The 23,270-nt window shown below is 39.4% G+C and overlaps 1 protein-coding gene across 2 annotated transcripts in view; it reads right to left on the bottom strand.

The window, feature by feature from the left end:
- STXBP3 (syntaxin binding protein 3) overlaps positions 1 to 18,885 on the bottom strand; it is a 35,676-nt gene extending 16,791 nt beyond the window's left edge. Inside the window, exons 1-8 of one of the 2 annotated variants that reach the window (XM_024570342.3) lie at positions 18,747 to 18,885; positions 11,549 to 11,598; positions 10,840 to 10,921; positions 9,777 to 9,853; positions 6,677 to 6,755; positions 5,220 to 5,320; positions 3,834 to 3,988; positions 963 to 1,053 (exon numbers count right to left, since the gene is read on the bottom strand). In XM_024570342.3, the coding sequence (XP_024426110.1) occupies positions 963 to 1,053; positions 3,834 to 3,988; positions 5,220 to 5,320; positions 6,677 to 6,755; positions 9,777 to 9,853; positions 10,840 to 10,921; positions 11,549 to 11,598; positions 18,747 to 18,795 (684 nt within the window). In that variant the 5' untranslated portion in view covers positions 18,796 to 18,885. The remainder of the gene's footprint in view (positions 1 to 962; positions 1,054 to 3,833; positions 3,989 to 5,219; positions 5,321 to 6,676; positions 6,756 to 9,776; positions 9,854 to 10,839; positions 10,922 to 11,548; positions 11,599 to 18,746) is intronic. The other variant, XM_024570343.4, reaches the window with a different exon arrangement.
- Between the last annotated feature and the right edge of the window lie 4,385 nt (positions 18,886 to 23,270).

The raw sequence follows: 23,270 nt of genomic DNA, 5'->3' as shown, positions 1-23,270 counted from the left end.
CATTTTGCCTTTTCACCTGTGCCTCTGCCCAAAATCTGTTGTCCAAGCAATAAAATCCCTCTTCTATCACATTATACTCATTCTTCAAGCTCAAGGGCCTCTTCCTCCAGGATGCCTTCCAGAACTCCAGTCAGAAGAGGAGTAAGGCCCCGCCCATGTTCCCATTACATTCAACATATTCTTCTCTCATTCCACTTATTACACAGCACTGTAATTGGGGGTTTCCTTGTCTACCTCCTCTTCTAAGCAAACTAATTTCTTCCTTTCATTCCTTAGCTGCTATTACATGGCTTCCCAGCCCTCTGGCAGCACCTCTGTCAGGTTCTTCACTTTCCAACCCAAGCCTAAATGCTGGTATTCCCCATGTTATGACCTTAGTCTTTGATTACTTTATACTGTCTTCATAAGATAGTAACAGCTGCCATTTATTAAAATACTATACATGCCAAACACACATTAACTCACCTAATCTTCATACCAACCAAGTAAGGTATGTTATATCATCCTTTTCACAGATAAAAATACAACTCAGAGTAAATACTTTGTCCAAGGTCACAGAGCTAGTAATAACAGGAGTAACTACATTTATTAAATGTTTCCTCGGTGGCAAGCATTATTCTAAGAACTTTGCATATATTAACTCATTTAATCCTCTCACTACTTTATAAAATAGGTATTCTCTATTAACCTCATTTTATAGATAAGAAAACTTAGGCATAGAGAAGTTATACAATTTGCCCAAACTGACATCTCTATGAATTAAGCAGAAGAGTCAGGATTTGGATACAGTACCTGCAAAACCTGGATCTTCCCCACTAAAACACACTGTCTATTAAGGTTTCCACTATTATCTATATCAATGATTTCCAAATCAATACCAAAAAATAAACAATAGTTTCTTGGTTTATAAAGAAATAAGTTAGATTTTAGGCAAGATAACTATTTGCCTTTTATATATTTACCTTTATTAGGCTCTTTTCATCGATCTTGTAGTAGTTTTCAAGTTTTTTTTCAACAAGCTGGGCGAGCTTACTGGCATTATCTAGAGGTTTACTAAAAATGGAAAAAACGTTCAAACAATTATCTTTTAAGACACATTTTATAGTATCATAAAGTTGCAATTCTAAAGTTAAACCATGCAATTTATTAATTTAAAAGATTTTACAAAATGGGAAAGTTCAGATAATAATATATCAAACATAATATTATATCAACTTGTCTAGATTTTATAAATGTAAACCTTACTGCATATACTTCAGATATTTTTTAATATAAAGGAAATATTATAAATAAAATCGCAATTCCCTTATTCCCCTCCCAATTCCTGGTCTTCTCCCCTACCCTCTACCTCCCCTACCCCCAAGGAAACCACTATCAGGAATTTGGGGTGCATCTTATAGTCCAAATGTAGCTTACTTGGCTCACTGGGGGGGGGGGTTATTTATGTTATTAAATATTTTACCACATTTTTTGCTTCAAACATTTTTTCCCTATTTTCCTCCTCTAAAACCTAGGTGTGTCTTATGGTCCGAAAAATACGATATATTGACACATGTATCAAATTTATTAATTTTAGTTTTCTATATATACTTCTATCATACAATTATATTAGATGCTATGTATTCATTCCCCTAAAGAAGGATATTTCTTCTCAATTTCATCCTAGTGTAAATGACATTGAAATAAACATCTTTATATATATATATATCTCATGTACATGTTTCTCCAGATATATTACATCTGAAAGTACAGCCCTGGCCGGGTAGCTCAGTTGACTGGAGTGTCATCCCAATGTGCCAAGGTTGCAGGTTAGATCCCTGGTCAGGGGACATACAAGAACCAACCAATGAATGCATAAATAAGAGAAACAACAAGTTGAGGTATCTCTCTCTCTGAAAATCAAAAAAGTGAAGTATAACTGCTAGACCATAGAAAATGTACATATTCACCTTTCCTAGATATTACCGTATTATTCTCCAAAACAGTTGACCAATTATTCCTTCCACTACAAGTGTGAGATTTCCTTGCATTCTTGCTAACAATTAGTTAACTTTTCAATATAGTCTTTTGCATCAAATCTTATATATCACTGTCTTCTAAAATGACAAAAATCGTACTCTAAATTGTAACTTAATGACCAGTGGCATTCATATAACTTCTGAGTCTCCAAGAAAAATGTTGAGAAAGGCTCTTCAGTCAGTACTCCAACCTCAAAAGTGGAGGGTCTCATTGTGAGGACTTCCAGGTGTTAAAGAATCTTTAGGTTTTATACCTTAAAAATAAATAAAGCAGCAACTATAAAAAATAATTTATTACACACTTTGCTTTAAAATACTTTCAAAAGGTAATAATTTTGTGTTGGAATTACACTTCAACAAAAGTCTGTTAGGCATAAATAAGTATTTTGCAAAAGAACAGAATTTTAAAACCCTGCAGGATTATTTTACTTTTATAATCCCCTAGCATCAAGTTATCAAAATAGGTCCATAGGTGAGCTATTCAATTATAAATTGGTTACATTTATTCATTTCCTTGAACAGAGCCAATCACCAAGAGCAGAAGCTTGAACAGAGAGTGAGCTCTGGCAGAAGAAAAGCCACTTAACTCTCTGCTCCACTGATTTCAGAATTAATTAGCATGTCACCGATATGAAAAAGAATGCTTCCAATACTTGAGGTATGAGTAAAGAGCTTGTTTGGTAACACCTGAATTAAGGAGATTTACTTTATTTTCCTAAGTATTAATAGCAATTTTTTTAATGGTTAAGAGTAATATGGCAAATATAAAAGTACTACATGAATTTGAAATTAAACAATTCAGCCAACCACCCTGACGAATGCCAATGTTTAGAGAACTTTTCAAAAGGGAAATGAGTGACAACCCGTGTTATTGGTAGAAGGTATTCCCCACTATCATTTTATTAGTGCCATGCCCATTCTTAGTGCTGTCCAAATATTAACTCATTTTATTCTAACCACCACCATAGGAAAGGGGGTACTGTTATCATTCCCACTACACAGATCAGGAAAGGGAGTGCAGAAGGGTCAGAGCCAGTCGAGATTGAAATATGAGCTTTCTGGCTACACACAACAAGGTGGATTACTCTCAGAACACAATGCTGAACAAAGAAGCCAGAAACAAAGCATATCTTGTGATTCCATTTACACCAAGTTCAAAATCAGGTAGCCCTACAACGTGTCAGAAGTCAGGATAGTAATTGCCTGAGGGGAGGGAAGAGGGGCTAGTAACTGAGATGCTGTTAATGTTCCATTTCTTGGTGGGGTATGTTAGATGTTATGTTCACTTTGGAATGATTTATCAAGCCATATACATATCATTTTTGCAGTAAACTTTATTTTTAAAAATAAAGCACGTAAATAAAAGTACATGGTACTAAAGTCAAACTTTACATCTTAAAAAAATCCCCAAAGTCTTTATTTAAGATCACTACTAGGATTAGATACCACAGACACTTAGACACTATGACTGCTATCCAGATAATACGGCCACTGAAATTTGGGGGGAATTTAATGAAACATTAAAGGTAAGACTGCAGTCTCTATATGACAACACAGGCATTTCCTCTAAGCTTTCCTTAAACTCATGAAAAATTAGGCCTGTAAGTCATACCAAATGTAAGCTCTAAAATTCAGCAGCAGAGGCCATTGGTTACTCTAAAATTTAAACATCAAACTTTGAATCTTCTATAAATACAGCATAATTTTGCAAGAAAAATTCTGCAAACCAATGCACATAAGCACGGAGATTACTCACCTCTATTCTGGAGAGCAAACAGAACACATAACATAAGGAGATGCTACTGAACGACTTACCTTTTATACCTTACTCCGGGATTTTCATCCAGGGTGGCACATACTGTAACTATCTGCTCAGCCATCGCTTCCATTACAGCATCTTTTCCATATGCATTACTGGGGTCTGGACTATAACAGTAATAGAATGCATCTGGTACATCAAGAGTATATACCTAAGTGAAGCCAAAAAAAGGTCACGCTGTCAATTTGGAGACCTGATTTTTAAAAATATATCAAGAAAAATGCAGCTATTATGTGGGACATTAAAACAACATTTGCACTAACGATGTTGTTTTCTGAAACAACTGTGTCTTCACCTTAATCAAATCTCCTTCTCCCGGCCATCGGGATTTCATCCCCTCTTTTCTCACTCTCCTTTCCTGCTTAGCCTACCTCCGCCCTTCAACTCTTGTTTCACACACAGATAGCACCGTTTGCTTTTCACTGCCTGTGCAACATATGAAGGAATCTGAGGTAGTCGAACTGAAGTAAAAATCTAATACCCAGCAAAAACAAATATAACAAAGCCAAAATTGGTCCATATATTTGGCATACACTAAAAATCTTGTAGAGAATAACTTAGAAATGTTCCATAGTTGATACATATCTTCAATGCTTTAGCTTATACTTTTCATGTCCTTAAAATAGAGAAATACTTCCTAAAAAGACACAACATTGTACCATAGTACTGGTCTTACTATATATACAGTGACCTCAAAGACCTACTTATTCAACTAAAAAAAGCATTTACTTATGTGCAAGGTCTCAGATTAGAGATTTACTATTATTGTGTCATTTGAAGAATACAAAAGCAGCAGCTTTCTAATTGGGGTTGAGAGTTCCCCACTAAACTAATTTTTATTTTTTAAAAATAACAGTAATCCCTCTTAGCCTAACATAATGGATTGAGTGTAAAAGTAGGTATGCAATAAACATTATAGGTTAACTGATGAATTATGAGAACTTCCTTGCATTTCCTTCCACATGTAGTCACTCCTTTCTCAGAACACAACCCATCACAACAGCAGCAGGCGTCACACGGCCGAAGGCTGAGCTGGGGCTTAACCCACCTGTGCCTGTGCAGCTCCTGGTCCTCTAACAGAGACCGTGCTCAAAACCGTCTGGTCTCATGTTCTAACTGTGCTGTGAAACTGGACATGTACAGGACTTAGTGGTGGATGTAATATGTAAGCTCCACTTGCATTATTAATGCTGTACTCTAATAAAGTGCTCGTGTTCTTCCCTTCACCACGGGAAATGTTGTGAACTGTTCAAAATTTACCAAATACATAAGTAAAACATTTAAAAACACATAAGTAATATATCCCTTATTAATACATAAGCTCATAAAACCAAATTTTAAAATCCATTATGAACTAAAATTAAAAACAAAATAGAAAGTACCTGAGATTCAAGTGGAATGAAGGAGATATTTATTTCTTTACATCTTCTTATCGACTTGGAGCACGAAGCCTTAATTTTGTTAAAGAGACTATCAGGACAAACTGAGAGGATAAAAGAAAAAAATTAAAGCATATAATTCCATTTAAATTTTTACTGTTTTGAATAAATCATTGTAACATCTAAGAATTTTGTAAATATAAATTACTGACTTTCACAAAGTAATCTGCTATGAGGACAGAGACAAATACTGTCCTTCACTTTACAGAGCCGACACACGCTGGTCAAGAGGCCTGCACCAGAACTTCCAATTTCCCCATTCACACCCACCATGACCTACGATGTATTTCCTCAGGCAGCTGCTAACAGAGCAAACTAAAAGTGTCAGGAAGGGAAATCAGGTGCTAACTCATGACTTAACAAAATTTTGTAAGGCTTTCAGAACTTCTTAGGAATTTACATTACTTTTCTAAGTCAGTCACTAAGTGTAGCCATACCATAGCAACTCTTGTTTTTTTCCCTGTAATTACGGGAACTCCTCTGATGTCAGTAAGTTCTGGACATCAGGGTTCCTTTTTTTCCTTCCCCCTTTTAACCTACCTGTTTACAGTTCCATTAAATCTAGGTTAGAATATCAGCCACTGGTTCCCAGTGTCTTTTAACATGAAATTCTTTAGCCTCAAGAGACCAAGACCTAACTTAGATCAATGACATTTTTACTTTGTAGTGTAATTATGTAAGATATAATATAAAACAGAATGATGTGTGTTTCTGGACTTCTCTGTGATGCTTTTGTTTAGGTACTATTTGAACATACGGCATAGTAAGGGAAATGTGATTGATTTGCTCCCTTAGTATTTGCCAAACAGATGGCAGTTTCTTCAGTGCCCTCCCAAAGGGCCTTATTTTTTATAATATAATCAAATCCCCAGTTGAAACATTCATTCAAAAATGAATTCTTCTTGCCCTGGCTGGTGTGGCTCAGTGGACTGAGCACCAGACTGCAAACCAGAAAGTTGCTGGTTCGATTCCCAGTCAGGGAACATGCCTGGGTTGTGGGCCAAGTCCCTAATTAGGAGCATGTGTCAGGCAACTGATCAATGTATCTCTCTCACACTGATGTTTCTCTCCTTCTCCTTCCCCTCTCTCTAAAAAGTAACATAAGATCTTTAAAAAAGAAAAAAAAAAGAATTCTTCCTGTCATCAGCACAGAATTTGAGGGATAGTCCTTTCCACCAACCCCCTGGCAAAAATGACTATCTTTTGAAACTAGCTTGGGATGATTTCTTTTAATTTTCTATCACCTTCACATGAATTAGGATACATATGATCTTATATTTTTGATTTCTTCTAACCTAATTAGAATAAACAGAAAGTCACTAGTATTGGAATATTATAACAAATACTTTGTAATTAACAGAATTGTTAACAATGAAGCAATGACTTACAAAGCTACTTACAGTCAGTGAAGTATATATATGCTGCTTTGTATTTGTTCTCCGATTTACTTGGAAAATCACGTAAAAAACAGTCTACGGACTTAAAAAAAAGTGAGATGTTAATATATATTTTACTAAATGCTAATTTAAGTACAATAGCTTTTGCAATAACTAAGATTATTTTATTTCAATGCTAAAATAAAACCTTAGCCATCTAAAAGTTTAACTCCTAAGACGCTATGTTGTCTAGCCAGTGATTGCTAGAAGGGTATTACACAAAAAGGTGATGTGTGTGAACAGAGTGCTGTTTTGCAGTGAGGAATCTAGGAATGCTCAAGTGGCTGGGAAGCTGCAGCGACACAGAAGACAAGACCACTGGCAGGCAACAGATTGGGGAACTGACAGGTCAACGAAGGTACTGGAAGTATTACCCTCCCAGATACTGAAACCTCTGAGATGACGACTGGCAAAGGGAAGAGAATGACAGTGGACTAGGAGCTAAAACTGTCAAGGGGTCAGAATGAAAACCCAGAGGCTGGCAGATTACTGCAAGAAGGAATAGCAGGTCAGAAAGCCTGGCAGGACATGACTCAACACTGCTTGTTTTAAAGATACAGTGGTCTGGAAGCAAAAAATAAGAACAAAGATTTAATTCTCCTTCATCTGTCCCTTCTGCTCCTGCTGGAACTTCTAGAACCATTCTCTCCTCATTCTGTTTTCTGCATTCTCTCTGTATTTCTGTCAGTACTCATGAATCTATCCCTCAAGTCTCTTTTTCCCCATGATGTCCGGGAGTTTGTTTTTGCTTATAGACAGATATTCCATTTTGATCTTCTAGACTATTATTCAAATTTCAGTAGTGATTATCCTTGTCTTCAATTAACTGTTTACCTGGGAAATCCCACTTCTGAGCTTCAGGAAGTTTTTATGTGCTAACTGGAATCTCATTATGTGTACTATTTCTCTGTTCAGACCGTCCTCCTCCTCTCCAAGCAGCTGTATTTTGCTAGATGTGTGTTCTCTTTATTCTTAACTGAACTTCCTCTCTCTAGCAGCTTGACCTGGTTGCTTTCCTTGGCCAACTCACTTGAGCCTTAGGTTTGGTTGGTGGAGTACCCTAAATAGAGGCATTTCCACCACCGGAGAAAGGCAAACAGCTTTGCTTCCTGTGGGCTAGAGGCATAAAAGCAAACCATCAGGGCTTTTCTGAGACACCCAACTGACTTTTGCCCTGGGATTCACAGACCTCTTAGCGCCAAACTCTTCCTGAAATCTATCATTTCATGATCCTTGACAGGAACTATCTGATCTGGTCTCCAGGTGCTTTCCCAGCCCTGAGGAAAGAAGGCTCGCCCTGGTTTCTCCACTAGTCTGCGAGGAGTCCAAGGCCTCACTTGTACCCAGAAGCCTGTAGGACCCAACAGGTACTTGATGAAGGGCAGGAAGAGAAACTAGAGTTGGTTGTGGAATAGAAAAAGGAGTCACATTCAGGTACAAAACCCTTTGCTCTTTCATTGAATATATAATTTTGTGTTCTGCTTTTGTCACTTGACATGAAAAAATAGGTTTTTACCTAGAGCATTAAAATTTCCTAGAAATCTCATTTTCAATGGCCACAGTCTTTCATACCATTAATTGTTAATGCTAAGAATTTAACTGTATTTATTTATGCTAGGAATATAACATAACCATTTATTTGATTACTTCTTTATAATAAACTTGAATATATGGATGCTTTAAGCTTCTTGATTAAGAACAGCAAATTATTTTCCAAAAAGGCTGTCTCAATCTATGCTCCCACTAGCAGTTTATACTGGTATGTGCTCCATTACATACCGATAGCTAGAATACAAGATTTATATACATATACATATATAGTTTTAGAAAATCCCTCTGCCAATTTAGTTGGTGAAAAATGACACTTTTAGCTTGCATCTTTTCCAATCATAAATTTTATTTTATGAATTGATATCATGAATTAAGATATAAAATGTCATTAAAACCCCCCAGCAGCTGGTATGTAGAGACTAAATAGTGAATATATAGGTTTTTTCCTACTGTCTGCCAGAGTTAAAAGAAAAGGAACTGGTATTGCCAAATTAACATTCTAGGTGGGAATAAGCCAAAGGATGTGTTAGAAAATGTATTCTTAGACATTGTACAGAATAAAGGAACTTGATACTTTATTTAGCTCTAAAAGTTTGGCTTTAAGTTATGAGTTAAATCATGGCTGGATTATAAACTAAAGAAATTCTTTTGACATAAAATATACACACACACACGTACACATACATGCATGAATATGTATATACATGCATACTAAGAAAATCACTAAGATAAATTAAAAAATTAATCAAAGATTACTTTTTTCTTTAAGATTTATTTTTAGGGAGAGGGGAAGGGGAGAGAGAAACATCAATGTGTGAATGTCTCTCATGCGCCCCCTACTGGGGACCTGCCCCACAACCCAGGCATGTGCCCTGACTGGGAATCGAACTGGTGACTCTCTGGTTCACAGGCCTGCACTCAATCTACTGAGCCACAACAGCCAGGGCCAAAGATTACTTCTTTTAAGTACATTCTAATCCTCTAAAAAATTACGGCTGCCCTGACTGGTGCGGCTCAGTTGTTTGGGTGCCATCCTGCCACATGAAAGGTCATGGGTTTGATTCCCACTCAGGGCATGTGCCTGGGTTGTGGGTTGGGCCCCTAGTTGGGATGGGTATAGGAGGCAACTGATCAATGTTTCTCTCTCACATCAATGTTTCCTTTTCTCCCTCCCTTCCCCTCTCTCTAAAAATAAACAATACAATCTTTTTTCAAATTATGGCTAACTAGGAACTGCACGAGTAAGAAGTTATTCAAAGAAATGCTAACAGTTTATACAATTAAATTCTGCTTTCTCATATGCAAGAGATGGGAGTTTTTCACTTACATATTTTTAGTGAGAAGAGTGCAAATGAAACAATCTTCTAACACAGAAAAAATCCTAAGCAAACCAGTTTATGGCACTATTTTTCTAATAAAGGGTATTTTATTATACTTTGAATTTTCTGTCAGAAAAATCGTATCGTTAGTAAAAAGACTGAAAAACATCTTTTTAAAGATTGAAAATACTCACCTTTGATGTTGGAGAGATAAAATAAAGAGCTTTCATTTGTCTCACAGGTTCTCGATTCTTATAAATATTCTCTACAACTAACAAAAAAAAGTCATTTTATATAACCAAATAAATATCCATTGAAAACATTTTGAAAATAAATAATACTATACTACTTATCTATAATAATAGGGAAATATTTACATATCTTGGGTTTAACATTTTTTCTTTCTTTGATAAAGTAAGAAATCTTAAAAATGTGTTTTCCTAAGACTAGACTCTGGGCTAAGTGCTCATCATGAGAAACAAGCAGTTCTTTCCTGTCAGGTCCCCCAGCATAAGCAGTCAACGTGCCACGGGAAACCAAGAAAATGCATTCAAAATTAAATATGTGCTTCTTTTTAAAAATATTCTACTTCAATAACAGCAAGTATGACACTAGACACCAGGCTAAGCACTTTACATGAATTATCTGGGAAACATCATAATAACCCTATAAGAATTTTACAAATGAGGATACTGAGGTTTAAGGAAGTTAAATAACCTGTCCAAGGTGACACAGAAAACAACTTGTAGCAGCATGATTTTTTCCATAATCATATACTAAAGCTGACTTAAACTTATAATTCATTGCTTCATTTCTAGGTAATAAAGAGAAACTTACAAAGTCAGTATGACATGATTGTATACAAAAGCTGATTTTATGACATAAATCTTACCCCCCATTTAAAAGCAATTCATATAAACCACGAACATTCATCAAAACACTGAGGCAAACCTAGTATATCAACATACAAACCTGTAGCAAATATGTAAGAGTAAAAAATTTGGAGAACAAACTTAACAAGGCAACTAACTTCGGGGCACTTAATTATGCCTCAGCTGATGGGAGGAAAACCTGAATTACAGAGGTTATTCTGAAGTTTCACTAAGAAAAGAATGTCCAGTGTAATTATTATGGCCAGAGTTACTAAAAAAATAAAGCACAGCCCCTTACAAACACAATTACCCACTAAAATCTATTGACACTTCGAACCTTCTCAATCACAATAAAGCTTTCCCGATGAGTACTCATAACACTTACCAGTTACACCCTCTGCCAGTAGGTCTGTCATTTTGCAACACGATGCCAAAAGCTTAGTGGTGAATTCATCTAAAAGCATTATCTTAAATTGAATATAAATTTAAAAAAAGTATAAACATTTGATAAGAATTAAAAAAAAACAGAATTTAATCCACTAAACCTACTCAAACTCATAAACTTTTTGTAACATAAAATTAAGATATCAGGACAGTAGGCAGAATTATCTCATCTTTTAACTTGCATGACCTGGAGATTTAGTTTCTCAGTATACATATGTGCAGTTATTATATACAAGTGAGCAAGTGAAAATATTTCCACTTTGAGTGGAGAACATTCATTTTAAAGGAATGTTATGTTTCATTTTTAACATCAAATTTTTTAAAAATCAAATTTTTAACATCAAATTTTCTTAAAACTATAAAATGCCACTTGTAGAATAATAATTGTTCAAGTCACTGTTTTAAGCACTGTACATGGATTAATTCATCTTAATATTTACAAGTACTCTATGAGGTACTAATATCCTCATTTTATAAACAAGGAAACAGAGGCATAGAGAGATCAAGTAATTTGCCTAAGAAGCCATAGCTATCAAGTGAACCTAGGATCTGAACACAGTGGTTTGGTTCCAGACTCCATACTCTTACAGAAGTATAACAAGGACGATATATTTAAGGACTCAATATAAGCGCAAATATGCAAATTCTACCTTCCATTCATCTTCTTTCTTGCAGTCATCAAATACTGTTGCTTTTATCTCTGAAAAAAAGAAAAGAATTATTTAGGAATTTTTATCAACAGTTAGAAATATAGTAATAGAATAAGTACTCAAAAGGTCCAAAATGGCTGGGAAAATAACCAATTTGAAATTCTGCTAAGCTACATAAAAAGCATATATACTTGTTAAACTCTATGTAAAATTCCATTTCTCTTTATAACCTAGCCTATATGGTAACACTTAAACTGTAATATATTTTTAAACTTTTTTGAATAAGAGTATAATAAAAAAAGCTAATATATTTAAGTATATAATCATCTGGAAAATATTTCTTAAAGTATTACCTGATTTGTTTTTCCTTATTTACTTAAATCCCAAGTAAGCAAGATGAAAACTAAACAAAAAAATACCCACAGGAAAACCCCTAACTAGCCCATTGATGAATTACATCATCAGATGTAATCAAAACTAGTTAAGTAATTGTCTTCCTGATTCACATTATAATTTGCATAAAATAGATCACAGTATAAGGATACAAATATATAATATCTGGTCTTAATTTATAATCAATAATTATCAATATGTTTCTTGCAATGATTTTCAAAACTAATCTAAATATATTTTTAAAATTAGTTTACTGTTTTTTCTTATGTATTAAGTAAAAGAATTCACATAGGCAATTCACAAAAATATCTATTACTCTACTTTAAGGTAACTCCCACATTTACTAGGTTCTATTAATCTTCGATTTACTTGGAAAACTGTAGTACTATGCATTAGGTAACGAACATAATTAAAATGTAAATTATAGTAACTCATTAATTCTTGGTAATAAAAATGTTTATATAATTCATTTAAACTTTTCTATTTCCTAATTTATACACTTTTTATTTATTAATTTGAGAGAGAAAGAGGAAGAGGGCGGGGTGAGAGGCAGAGAAACAATGATTTGTTGTTCCACTTATTGATGCATTCATTGGTTGTTTCTTGTATGTGCTCTAACCAGGTATCAAACCCACAACCTTGGTGAATTGGGACAACATTCTAATTAACTGAGCTACCAGCTGGGGTCAATTTATGTTTGTTTTAAGTTAATGCTTTTGGAAATTTACCATCAAATTTTTGGCATCATATTATAAATCATGTTAGAATGACATGTTGAAGCACAGGGTATATTTATTAAGAGTTACTAATACTCATCATAAAAACTGTGATCTGGAAGGTTTTATTGTAATTGAGAAGGTTTGAAAGTGTTAAGAAATATTAGTTAAGGTGTTCATGTGTTTGCTAGGAAGACTGTAATGTTATATGAGTACTGTGGCAAAAGCCTAAAGTATTGAACCATAAGCTAGGCACAAAGCAATGGTTTCTGATACTCTACAGGCAAAAACAAAGGATTTTTTCAGACAGAGTTCAACACTGAAATACTATGCTACTTCCCTTTCTTTATTCCTGTATGCATACCTCAAACAAACTGAAAACTCAGACCTTTTGCTTGTTTTTTATTCGATATATGTCCTTCTCTTAAGAAATGAATGCTCATGGAATTCACAGTGGAACAGACTGAAGAGTTCCCCAGGCAGAACTCATCTCTTTAGTCTTTAAACCCTTAGAAACTGCGCTGTCCTCTATGGTAGAAACTAGTCACATGGGGCTATTAAGCACTTGAAATGCGGCTAGCCTGACTGGGATATCCTGCAAATACAAATTACACACCAAATGTCAAAGACTTTGCACAAAAAAAGAATGTAAAATATTTTTCCTATTGATTATATGCTCAAATGATAATTTTGGATATACTGTGTTAAACCAAATATATTAAAATTAATTTTACCTGTTTCTTTTTACTGGTTTATAATGTGACTACTAGGAAATTTTTAATTACATATGTGGCTTGCATTGTATTTCTACTAGAGAGTGCTGCCTTAGAATCTGAGGGATACCTAGACAGTCAGTGTAGGCATCCTAAAAATAAATAATAAAGAACGAACTAGTTTTGTGGACAGAGATTAGGGGTATCAATAAAAAGTGGTATGGTCACAGGTAGGATATGTTTGGACAGGAATCAAAGGAAACCGCATCACCTAACATTATAGAACTAAAAAGGTGTTTCCTTTAAACACCAATGAAAACTACCTGACCTATGTCCATTCCTCGAGCACTCTCAACATGGCTATATCCCAGGGCTCAGTTCTCTTACTTTTGCAGGGCTTGCTCTGAACTCTTCCTCAGAGACCATACTCATCATCAGAGTTTCACCTACCAAGTCGGTCCCTCAGTTCCTTTTCCCCAATGTTACTGAGAAATAATTGACATGTAACACTGTATAAAGTATAGGTGTTGATTTGATAAACATATATTACAGTATAATTACCACCTTAATGTTAGTTAACAATTCCATCATTTCCCATAATTCCATTTCTTTTGGGGGGTGGGAATACTTAAGGTCTACTCTCTGAGCAACTTTCAGGTATACCACACAGCACTGTAACCCCCAGAATTTACTCAGCCTCTAACTGAAGACTGTACTCTTTGACCAACTTCTCCCCACTTCCCGTTACCGGAGCAGTCCTTCAACTTTCCACAAATCTGATAGCCCATCTCTCCCTGGACTGAATTCAATTACACAATGTAAGACTAAGCACCTACATGCCTCAAACTGAGATTATAGTTAAAGAAGTGACCAGAATGAAAAAAAGACATAGGACAAAAGTCACTAATTAAAGCCAAAACATAGTTTATATGTGCTTATATTTGCATAGAAAACTTTAAGAATTTATTTTGTACTTACTAATATTTTAGATAGAGGAAAGGAAAGGGAGAGAGGGAGTAAAGTGGGGAGGGAGAGGAAGGGGGGGAGAGAAAGAAAAAGGGGGGGAGAGAGGGAGAGACATTGTTTTTGTTTTTTGTTCTACTTATTTATGCATTCATTGGTTACTTCTTGCATGTGCCCTGACTGGGGATAGAACCCACAACCTTGGTGTATCCAGAAGCACTCTAACCAACAGAGCTACCTGGCCACAGCAAAACTTCAAGAAGAATTCAGAAAAAACCTAAGATTGTTGGTTATCTCTGGAGAGGAAAGATGGGGTCTGGGTTGACAGCTAGATTATTGTTATTTTACAATATTTTCTGCTATTAATTTTTTTTGCCACATCAATGTATTTAATAATGATTAAAAATATTAATACAAACATTATGAAGGAGCGTGGAAAATATGCCAATGTTTTAAAAAAGTCAAAAATGACACACAGGCTGCTGGTTCAGTTCCCCGTCAGGGCACATGCCTGGGTTACGGGCCTGGTCCCTGGTTGGGGGCCCATGAGAGGCAACCAATTGATGTTTTTCTCTCTCTCTTTTTCCCTCCTTTCCCCTCTCTCTCAAAATAAATAAATAAAACCCGTTTCTTTCTTTAAAGAATTGGCTCAATAGATTGTGATTACTTTTACTTGTAATTTTTCCAGGTTCATTTACTCTGTTGCCTCTAAAATCTGAATTACAGACATTGCATTAGACTAGTGTGTATAGACAAGAAAGCAAAAAGACTGTACTGAATAACAGGAAAAAAAGAGAGGTGGCCTCAAACTGCTTTTGGTTGATTTAATTACTGGAGGGGTTTTTTGTGGTGTATTGACTTCCTAAATAAACTTCAACATATTTTTATTTAAAACCTTTAATCAGTGATATTTTTGCCAACACTTCCCTGTAATAAAAAGTGACAAATGAGGAATACCAAGCATTTTAAGTATGGGAATTAGTTTTATAAATAAATATAGCCTTTTGCACTCAAAATATTAGTTGTTGTTGTTTTTAACAGGTAGTCCTTAAAGGCTGGTTCCTTCTAATGTTTTAGGTCTCAGCTCAAATGTCACCTGTTCAGAGATACCTTTCCTGATCCACCTACCTAACATAGCCCTTCTCTGTTTATCACAAACTAAAATAATGTTTATTCTTTGTTTGCATATTTATTTTCTATTATTCCCCATTTGAATGCAAGTTTTGAGAAGGCTGGGAACGTGTCTGCCTTCATAGGAACTGCTATAGTCCCTACGGATTCAATCGTATTTATTGAATAAGTGGGGACTTCAGGTAGCAAAAAATGGGGGAAATTTATAAACTGATCTACTGTTTACTTGTAACGAGCATTGTTTACCACTGCATTTTGCTAGGGCCTGTTCTGAATTTTAAGCTCCGGAAGACACAATAGTGAGCCTGCCTTCAGAAAGCTACTCACATTAGGCAGCAGTGAGGCGTGCCATTTGAGAAGCATAAACTAAATGCTACAGAAATATAAGAGGCTAAGTTAAAATGAGAAGCCACTATGGAGGTAGTAGCCTCAGCTGAACTGAGACTTGAAGACTGGCTAAAATTTAGAAAGGGGAAGAACAGGGCAACTGGCATCAGGATGTGGAGGCAGAAGATTTAGACATGAGTACATAGTACCGGCTAGCTGAACATCAAGATTACACAGGGAAAAGCAGGTAACAAGTAGGTTGGGGCCAGGGTATGTCTTCAAAAGCAGACTTTTAAATGATCTTTGGGCAACTGGGGCAGGGTGGGGACTGTTTCTGCAGGTGTTCAAGCAGATCACAGCAGAGCGCTGTTCCAGAAAAATTATTTGGGCAGCTACCAGCCAGGTGGACTGGAGTGAGAAAGACTGAAGACTTGAAGGCTGTTAAGAGGCTACTGCACCACACTGGGCTCTGAACTAAGGTTTAAACACAGAAAGTCACAGTTCACACCTTAACTCTACAGCCAAAAGACCATGGTGTGAAACTATGTCTATATTTAATAGCTGTATTAGGATTTTTTAAATAGCTTTGAGATATAATTTGCATACCATATATAGTTGACTTTGAACAACGTGGGAGTTAGGGGCACCACCTCTGTGCAGTCAAAAATCCGTGTATAACTTTTGACTCCCCAAAAAGATATCAACTACAGTTGTCCCTTGGTATCTGTCGGGGATTGGCTCCTGGATATTTCATATAAGTGGAGCCACACAGTATGTGATTCTTTGTGACTAGCTTCTTTCATGTGGCCTACTTTTTCAAGGTTCATCAATATTGCAGCACTTACCAGCACTTCACTCCTTTTTACTGACTAATAATATTCCATTGTCTGAATATGCCACATGTTATTTATCTATGGACAGTGGGTTGTTTTGACTTTTGACTATTTTTGCATAGTTCAACTGTTGTAACAGCTGTGGATCAGAGATTAAAACTTACTAAGTTTTAATGTATGTAAAGAGTACCTGGCACAGAATGAATGTTCAAAATAATTAGTTCTTTTCTCCCTACTGTGTGGGTAAACTGAAGGTTACTTAGCTTTCTACCCTAACCTAACTGTATCATCTTCAACCCAGCAACACATTTTCTGGGTCACACGCGTGATTCTCCTACCTCTAAGGAGACTCCTCCACCCTCTTTCAGACCCCAACATCTCAGAGGCCTCCCCCTTCTTTCTTTCTCTCCTTCTGCTCTCCAAATGCTGAATGATCATCCTCTTGTCTTTCAGTTATGTTTCTATTTACACAAAGATTCTAAGAACTATTTAAAAGAACATTTTTTTAATCCTCACCTGAGGACTTTTTTTCCCAGTACTTTTAGCGAGAGATGGGGAAAGAGAGAGAAACATCAATCGGCTGCCTTCTGGTACACACCCAACCAGGGTTGGGACCTGTCACCTGGGCATGTGCCCTAACCAGGAACTGAACCTGCAACCCTTCGGTCTATGGGACAACTGCTCCAACCAACTGAGCCACGCCAGCCAGGGCTGTTCTAAACTCTTCTATCTCTTTCCTTCCCTGCAGTCTCCTGTCTTCTGTATTCCACACTCCATCTGGATATCCTGGCGCTACCGCGGGAGGTTAACAGCACAACATGGAAACTTTCTTACTAAACTCTCCTTCTCCTGCCCAGTTCCACGCTCTCGAGACTGACATTACTATCACTAGCCTTTCCCCCCACCCCCCTACCCCCGATAAATGCTGATACTAAGGACCATTATACATCTTGGAAAGTATTTCTACGACACAATTCCTTACTCATTTTCACATGAATGTATTTAACTGCAATTACAATTTTAGAGCAATGCCATATATTGTTAAGTCAGCCACGTAAATCTTGAAAAACGAAATGTCAACCTTATAACTATCCAATTTTTAAAAAGATTTTTTTCCCTAACTTTTTTTCTTTTCCCTTCTCTTTACACACTGGGTTTTAGCACCTGGTATGTTAAGCACAATGCAAGTTACTGATCTGGGGTTCATTTCACCCAAGGAACTCTGTAACTCCCAGAATTTTAACTCGGTCATTTCTGGTCTTCGCCCAACAAGCCGGGGTCAGACACACTAATTGGATGTTGCTTGCCTGCCACTACCAAACCATAATTACTCTGCACCCAGCAGTGCCCAGCAACGAGGGTTCTCCCCGTCGGGCGGTTGCGTCCCTTCTCCAACCCCGCAGGCCTAGGTCTGCGGCGACTTTTCCGCAAGTCCCGGGTGAAAGGGCAGAACGTCAGCGACCGGCAGAAAGCACGGTCCGCGCAGCAGGGAGTGCCCGGCGCGCGCGGGGCGGAGGCGAGGGCGCGGCTTTGCCCGGGAGGACCCATTCCAGGGGTCCCTTCTCCGGGACTGAGGACAAAAAGTGGGGCCCTTCGGGAATAGAGGAAGGAGGCTGTGTTTTGACAGTACGTTTTTCTTTAAGGACACTGAAAACGATGGTTGTAAACCCCTCCCCGGTACTAACACGACGAAAAAGCAGCAGTGTTCGGACACTCCAGCGTGGGGAGCAGGGGCGGGGCGGGCAGACACGGGGCTCGCACCGTCCCGACCGGAGACGTCGCGGACCGGAGCGGCCGCGGAGCTGCGAGAGCGGAGCTGCGAGAGCGGGGCCCGCGGGAGGAAACGCTGGGCCGGGGCTCCGGGCCCGCGCCGGCCGGGGCGAGGGGCTGCCCACGCGAGCAAGAAGGCCGCGTCTCCCGCACCCCTCCCACCCCCACGCGGCCAAGAAACAGGGCTGCGAAGGAAGGAAGAAGTCCTCACTGGGACCGGGACCCCGAAGCAACAAGTGCCCGCGGCTGCTCCCTGGGAGAACGCCGGTCTTCGGCAGGAAAGCCGGGCCGAGCGTGGCGGCGCCTCCGGCCTCCTCTCTCTCTCTCTCGGCCCCCGCCCCACTGCACTCACTCTGCCACACCACGCTCTTCAGCCCCCTTTCCGTCACCGGAGGCGCCATCTTCCAAACGCTGCGGAGCAGCAGCCGCCGTCTCCCTCTCGCAACCTACTTCAGCTGCGAGCGACGGAGCTCCGGGTGGGCCGGCGGGCCGCATCCTCCACTGACGTCACGCGGGTCGGCAGGGGATTCCCGCCCACTCCTAGACGGAGCCTGCGCAGTGAGGGTGGACGCTCCGGGTGCAGTCGCGCGCCCCCTAGCGGGAGGCTGGGTTATTCGTGGCTCGACGTCGGGTGACGTCGGAAGCATCAAAAAACGTGCCGACATAATGTCCGCTAACGCGATCTAGGAAATTTCCAGTTCTTCGGGGACAATGCATGAAGAAGGGAGGAATTCGCTTTGCAAAGGGCTTCATAATAGACTTCATTTAGTAGCCAGTTCAACAACCGAGAAATGTACCCCCTCCCAAAGTTTATTTTACTCATTTTCCAAGGACATAATAGTTGTATAGACCTAGGAGGTGGACCGCCAATGTGCCCAGAACTGTGCAGGGTTTTCAGGAAACTCGAAGAAATGAGACACTCACTTCTGCAGAATTTACAGTCTAATTATAGAGCTCAATTCCTGACTTGCTGAAAGTAGTCAAAAGTTGGTTTAAAAACCAAATGCCTTAATGATGGTATACATAAATGAATCAATAAAACAATAATTATTTGTTTACTAAGCATAAATTCATGTGCCAAAGTCTTCATTACAAGAATTAATTACATTTTGGGCTCTCCCAGAAATGGAGTCCTAAACCAGTCAATCAGGAACCGTTGATCAGAGAATCTGCCTGATAGACTCCAGCCATTCGCTAAAGGAAAGTAACCTTACAAAAATTAGTCCTCTTTTTTTTTTTGCCAGTATAACCTCCTCATTCCTGCTCCCTTCTGCCTATAAAAGTCTTTCATTTAGCAGAGCTCCTTGGAGCTCCTTTTTATCTGCTAGCTTGGACACTGACTCATGAAGATCATTGAATAAAGCCAATGAGATCTTAGCAGCATGAACCGTTTTTCCATCAGAGTACATGAGAATGAATGGAAGCTGAAGCCCTGGCCTCTTTTAAACCTACATTAAATGGACTCAAGTGCTCAAAATATTAAACAAACACACACATTATTTCTCTCTCGTGTTGCAATTGTATATCAGGTTCTGCCAGTCACAAGCCACAAAAAAAAAGACAGGACAAGGCAGACTCACCCTTCCTGAAGTGCAGCTCCTCACTCTCCAGGGTCAAACCAAGATGGCAGAGGGAGGTGGGTGATGTGCCTCCATCTCCTGCCCTTGAGAATTGACCGGGTGCCCGGAGTGACACAGAAAGGCCCTTCTGGGTTGGAAGTTTGACTTGAGTTACATGTAGGACAGCTGGGGTTCGTGCTCCTGAAGGATAGATTCCAGGGTGCAAGTATGGCCCTTAGTCACACCCAGACACAGATCCACACCCTGCAAAGTGTGACTTCAAGCTCCTCAGTTTCATTGCACTTATGTGTTGAATATAATAACCTCAAACATCACAGCCACCTAGCAAGATGACAATCTTTACTGCCATTTTACAGATGTGAAAACTGATACTCTGAGAAATTAAGGCACGTAAGACCTTAGGCTGGCTCCAAGTCCATTGCCATTTCCATCGGAGAATGTTTCCCACCTTCCCCTGCTCCCCTGGTTTTTCATAACCTCTCTGTGCCGTCTCTCTGGTCTCTTCCAGTTTGTTTGCCTAAAGAAATTGAACAATGACTTTGGAGTCCCTGAACATGACATGGCAGAATAGAGAGTAAAATCCACCAACACCAGTCAGGGATTTAAAAAAAATCTTATTTGTACAATTTGCAGAGCAAATAAACAGCCAAAATAAGCAGGGGCTGTGTGTAAAAGCTCTCGAGTTAGAGAGTCACTAACTCACCATCCTATTCCGAGGTCATCTTCATTAATGATGGATAACAATTGATAAATCATGATAATGCAGAGAAATATTTTCCATAATGATACCATGGATTAGCAGGTCTAATCAATGCTACATGTGTATTTGGCCCCCTGAGGATTTGTGTTTGAACTGGTTAGCTGTGTACACCTCGGTGAGGTACTTGACCTTTCTCATCTTCTTTATCTGTACAAAGGCTATGATATTGGATTATTTTCTTGCTCATGGGGCTGTTATCAGGATGAAATGAGTACATGGACAGCACTTAGAAGCATGTAGGATATGCTCCATCCATTCATGAATTGGTTTTATGTTCAGCCGGGTTGGACTATGTTGACTTTTGTGGAATTCTGACAAAAGCAGCCCAGCCTTTGATGCCTGGCTATATAGGCAGGCAGTCATTTCATTTTCTGTGCCCTGGTGTTTGTAGGACATGGGTATACTGGTCCCAGCTCCCAGGACCAAGGTGTCCTAGGACCAAGGATCCTGGCCTTCCATTTGGCCTTTGCCCTCAGCTCATTGGCAATGGACACAACTCTATCCAGTCTCAGCACAGTCTCACGTGGGCTCTGGACCACAGCCCAGAAAGCTGCCCCAGTTTGTGGTTGCCCCCCCACCAGGGCACGGACCACCCTGAACCCTCCAGGTCTTCTCACCAATATTCCCATAGCCCTGTATCTTCTTTAAATTAACTAAATAAGGGAGCTGTTAGACGGGGTTGGTTCTAATACCTTAGCAGCCTACCTAAGCAAACCAAAACCCAAGCCTGTGAGTTCCTCCAGGTTCAGAGACCAAGAATCTAAGGACAACCAATCACAAACAGCCAACCAGGCTTTTCCAAATAAGGCAACAGCTTAAGGGGTAGCCAATTAAACAATATCCTTGCTTTGATTCAGCTCCTCTATAAAGGTCTTTACCCCAAGCTCCTGTAGGTGAAGTGTTCCTAACCACTTCCAGCTTGCTGCTATCGAATTCGAATAAATTTCTGCTCAAATAAACTCAACATTTGTAATATGCCTCATTCTCTTTTGATCCTTAGCCTCCTGTCACTGAAATTGTGCTTTAAGGAAGAACTCACCAAGGCAAGCCTTTTAAGATCCCCAAACCTGGCCACCTGTCACAATCACTTGGTGGGTTTGTCACAAATACAGGTTCGGAGACCTACTGAGTTAGAACCTGCAGGGGTGGTACGTGGGAGTCGGTATGGAATAACGAGTTCTCTGAGTGCTGCTGATGCCCCTGCCCAAGTCCCGTTCATTCACAGGAACAAATGTGAACTAAGCTCAGCCCACTCCATGAGTACCCTCTGAGGCAGCAAATCCCACCTGGGGCAGGGGCCTGCAGCTCATCTCCTTTCCAAGTGCAGGTGCTGTGGGGAGTGTCCCTTATCAGTGTCACAGCATGCATCTCTCATCAGTCTCACAGAAAGAAAAGGGACAGAAAAAAGGAGGTTTGTCCTTCCTCCCAGTTTACCTGAGGCCCAGCTCCACGCTTCTATTCCCCCCAGGCAGAATTCTGCAGTTGCTCCTAATACAGTTCCTGGTTCCACAGCTGTGCTTTGGGGGAGTGAACACTGTACTTGTGTGTGTGTGTTACACACATCCTACTTGTACTATTTTATAATAAGGTTACTGGCATTCGAAGGACACATATTTTTCTAGGTACAACATGTTTATATTATATATAATCATTGCCTTCCCCCTTCAAAAATGAAAAAAACAAAGTTACAGTTTGAGTAGGGGTTACAGCCAGCAAGGTTGGGGGTTCTCCTCCCCCCACCCACCCACAGATGCATGGATATCAGTCTGCCACAGTTGAGGGCCTGCCCCAGGCTGTCTCTCCACCGGAAGCCTCTGCACACTCTGAAACATGTCTGTGGTCCTTTGAGCCGCAGGCCAACGAGCTGCTCTCCCAGGTGCTCCATCGGACGCCATGCTGTCTGAGGCTTTGACTTGCGAACTCTACAAGCAGCTTGGCTTCTTCCAGACTTGAGATGAGGGTGTTTGTTCCCACAGCTGCTGCTAGCCTCCCTCTGCTGAAGTCCTGGTGGTTGGCTTGGGGATGAGCGATGTCTCTGTATGGTGGCTTGATGTCGCCTCTCTGGGAGTGGACAGTTTCAGATTGTGAGTGGTTAAAAGGCTGCGTGGCCAGTGCTGGTGTCGATGAAACACTTGGGAAGTGGATGCGCTGAAGTCTGTAGTGTGTCTGGATGTGAAACCTCGGAAGGAATCTGCCAAGCAGACTTTCCGTGTGCCCAGGACTCCCCACGTGCACTGGCTCTCTCTGGCAGCCTTCCAGAGGACGTCCGGGATCCACATCTCTCCGGAGTCCTCTCCGCAGCACAGCTTAACGTCTGTGAAGGTGGAGACACACCTGACTTCGCCTTGGGAAGTGGAGTCAGAGATGCTCTTCTGCGAGGCTTGTGCTATTCTAGATGCACTGTGCATTCTAACAGATTTTTTCCATCTCTAGTCACACTAACATCTGCGACAACCCTGTGGAAGATGGGTGAAGAATTCTTAAAAACATAGACCAAAAAACCTTGCCTCTGAGTCACACCATGTCGATTCAAATG

The sequence above is a fragment of the Desmodus rotundus genome, chromosome 12 (genome assembly GCF_022682495.2).
Source record: "Desmodus rotundus isolate HL8 chromosome 12, HLdesRot8A.1, whole genome shotgun sequence".
Lineage (NCBI taxonomy): Eukaryota > Metazoa > Chordata > Mammalia > Chiroptera > Phyllostomidae > Desmodus > Desmodus rotundus.
Note: the sequence above shows the minus strand (reverse complement) of the source record. Positions and strands in the feature narration are given on the sequence as shown.